Source organism: Myotis lucifugus, unplaced genomic scaffold (genome assembly GCF_000147115.1).
Source record: "Myotis lucifugus unplaced genomic scaffold, Myoluc2.0 scaffold_90, whole genome shotgun sequence".
Taxonomy (NCBI): Eukaryota; Metazoa; Chordata; class Mammalia; order Chiroptera; family Vespertilionidae; genus Myotis; species Myotis lucifugus.
In genome coordinates this window covers 3,143,066-3,146,221 of record NW_005871138.1, presented here as the reverse complement: position 1 = coordinate 3,146,221, position 3,156 = coordinate 3,143,066, and the positions used below count along the sequence as shown (strand labels likewise).

The window sequence follows — 3,156 nt, the reverse complement described above, 5'->3', positions numbered from 1 at the left end:
CAGTTTCCTGAGCTGTGAATGGGATAGCAACTGTTCCCATCGCCTAGGCCCCTTGTGAACAGTGCAGTGCTTGGTGCCCAGAAGATGCTCCTTATGTGCAGCCTGGGGTTCTTCTGATCATTTTATTTTAAGGCCCTTCATCCTCACAATAGGCCAGTGATGGCGAACCTATGACACGCGTGTCAGAGGTGACACGCGAACTCATTTTTTTGGTTGATTTTTTTTTGTTAAATGGCATTTAAATATATAAAATAAATATCAAAAATATGTCTTTGTTTTACTATGGTTGCAAATATCAAAAAATTTCTATATGTGACACGGCACCAGAGTTAAGTTAGGGTTTTTCAAAATGCTGACACGCCGAGCTCAAAAGGTTCGCCATCACTGCAATAGGCCCATGAGACAGGGCAGGAATGTCATGCTTGTTCTACCAAAAGGAGACAGGGGCTTACACAGGAGAAGGGACTGGCCCAAGGCCTCTCAGCAAGGCTATGGCGTATCTGGACCAGAATCCAGGCTGCCTGACTCCTATCTCAGGGCTCCTGCTTTGCCAGTGCCTCCCTTCCTGGGAGATCCTGCCTCCAGCTCTTCCCAGAGAAACCTGCCTCAGAGCCCATCTGGTGAGGCGGTCTGGCAGAGGCTAAGGCACTGGGACAGGGAGGGGCAGCTCAGGAGTTGGGTGGGGCATGGGCTGGTGCCCTGTCTGTGGCTGCTCACTCATTCAGAAGGTCCCATATCCCTGTGGTGCTCATGGGGATGACGGTGTGAGTTCCTCTAGACCTGGGCGTGGTCTCCAGGTCCTGCCCAGGCCCTGCCCCATGTGAGTCTTGCTGTTTGAGCCTTGGCACCAGTGATGGCCCCGCCAGAGCTCAGAGGCCGGGTCTCTCTCCCATTGTCTAGGACACTCTCCTTCCTGGGCATGAGCCTCTGCCTGGCCCTCATGTTCATCTGCTCCTGGTATTATGCCCTGGTGGCCATGCTCATTGCTGGGCTCATCTACAAGTATATCGAGTACCGTGGGTAAGTGCAGGAGGAGGGGAGGGCTGGGAGAGACTGAGGGATGGAGGGGTGAGGAGGGGTGAGGAGGGGTAGGAGTGCTGGTGATGGGATGTTGGGGGCTGGGGATGAGGCAGGAAGTGGGGGTAGAGTGGAGGAGGGTGGCATGGGGTGGGATTGGGATATAGGGGCCAAGAGCAGAAGGAGGGCCGAAGCTTTGAGAAGTGGAGGTGGCAGGAGCGACGTGCATGTCCTTTCTGAGCCTGCGATAGAGGACTCTGCCCTGGGGACTGGCCACTTCAGTGTGGACTGTCCTCCCTGACACTCCCTGGCTTCCAGGGCAGAGAAGGAGTGGGGTGACGGGATCCGAGGCCTGTCTCTCAGCGCTGCTCGCTATGCCCTCTTACGCCTGGAGGAAGGGCCCCCACACACCAAGAACTGGAGGTGAGCGGTGGGAGCACAGGTGTGAAGGCTCAGGGCGGGAGAGGAAGGGAGCAGGCCCTGACCTGCCTCACCTGCTTTGTTCTGCTGAGTGGTGTTCTCACCACGATGGTGTGTCCTCGACTTCTCCCCAGCTTCGCCTCGTCTGAAACCTTCCCACCTACAGCACCAGGGCCGGGCCGAGTTCCAGACATTTGTTCTCCAAAACCAACTCCCATGCCAGCCTCCTGACCATCTATTCATCCGCTCATTCATCTATTCATTTATTCCACTGTTATTTTTTTAAATGTATGAATGCATGCTATGTGCCAAGCCCTCTTCAGGTCTCTGGGGACACAGTGAGCTCACAGTGCCATGGAGAAGGCACATCCAGAGACAGATGAACATAACATCATGTAGCATTTGCTCTGGGAGAGGAGGGACCATCCACTCTGAGAGTGATAGGGCATTTGGAAACCTCTAGATTCATCACAATAGCTCCATTTTGTTCATGTGAAAGTCAGGGACCAGAGAGGGTCTCAGAGGCCATGGAAGGCAGAGCTGGAGCCGGCACCTTCCCGCCCGCCGCAGCCCCCGGTGCTTTCTAAGCGCCTGCTCTGCAAGCCCATCCGTCTCTCACCCCCTCAGCTCCCTTTGCCAAGAGCAAAGCCTGGAACTCTGCACTGTGCCCTGACACCATTGGCTTGTCCTTGACGCTGTCTACTAAGCCGGGGCTCCCACAGACCAGACCTTCGTGTTATTTGTCTGAGTTCTCAAATGCTTAGCAGAGGGTCTGGCCAGAGTAGGTTCTTAGAGAATGCTATTAAACTCATGGGTGGTTGGATGGATGAGACAGCTAAAGGAAATAAATAAATGAACAGATAAGTAGGTGGGTAAATACATAGATGGATAAATATACATATGACGGTGGTTGGCTGCATAGGTAGATTTGTGAACGAATGGTGGTAGTATGTGAGGGTAATTAAGTGAATAATGCATGTATAAGTAAATTAATTTGGATGGAAGTGGATGATGGATGACTGAAAGATAAAATAGATGGGTGGGTGGTTGAATGGATGTATGGATGAGTGAGGTAGATGGAGAGATGGATGGGTGGGTGGTTGGTTAAATGGGTTGATACTCAAGGAAATGCATGGATGGATGGATGGGTGGTGGGGATATAGGTGAGGAAATGGATGGGGGTACAGAGGACAGATGGGTAGTGAACTCACTGGTGTTTGGTGTGTAGTTGTGTGGGTGTATGGTGGGTGGTGATGGGTGGGTGGTGGATGGATCATGTGACTTGCATCCTCTTCAGGCCACAGCTGCTGGTGCTGGTGCGTGTGGACCAAGACCAGAATGTGGTTCACCCACAGCTGCTCTCACTGACCTCCCAGCTCAAGGCAGGGAAAGGCCTGACCATCGTGGGCTCTGTCCTTGAGGGCACCTTTTTGGACAACCATCCACAGGCCCAGCGGGCAGAGGAGGTGAGCGGAGGCCCTGGAGGGGAGGGAGGAAGGACAGGGCACTCAGGAAGCCAGTCCTTGCCCCTTCATGCTTCTTTCCTTCCACCTTTGGGATCAATGGGGGCTCAGACTTTGCTGTCCTCTTTCTTAGAAGAGGGGTCTAAGGGCTCAGGGTGTGAGTTCCTTAGAATCCAACTCACGGAACCAAAGACCATCCGAGCCAGAAGGGCCCATTTTATGGATAAGGAAACCGAGGTGTAGAGAAGTCAGATCA

The 3,156-nt window shown here is 53.2% G+C and overlaps 1 protein-coding gene across 1 annotated transcript in view; it reads left to right on the top strand.

Annotated features, from left to right (window-relative positions):
* SLC12A5 (solute carrier family 12 member 5) overlaps nt 1–3,156 on the top strand; it is a 28,418-nt gene that overhangs the window by 17,583 nt on the left and 7,679 nt on the right. Inside the window, exons 13-16 of the mRNA XM_023756262.1 lie at nt 538–620; nt 901–1,020; nt 1,336–1,440; nt 2,735–2,903. Coding sequence (XP_023612030.1) covers nt 538–620; nt 901–1,020; nt 1,336–1,440; nt 2,735–2,903 — 477 coding nt within the window. The remainder of the gene's footprint in view (nt 1–537; nt 621–900; nt 1,021–1,335; nt 1,441–2,734; nt 2,904–3,156) is intronic.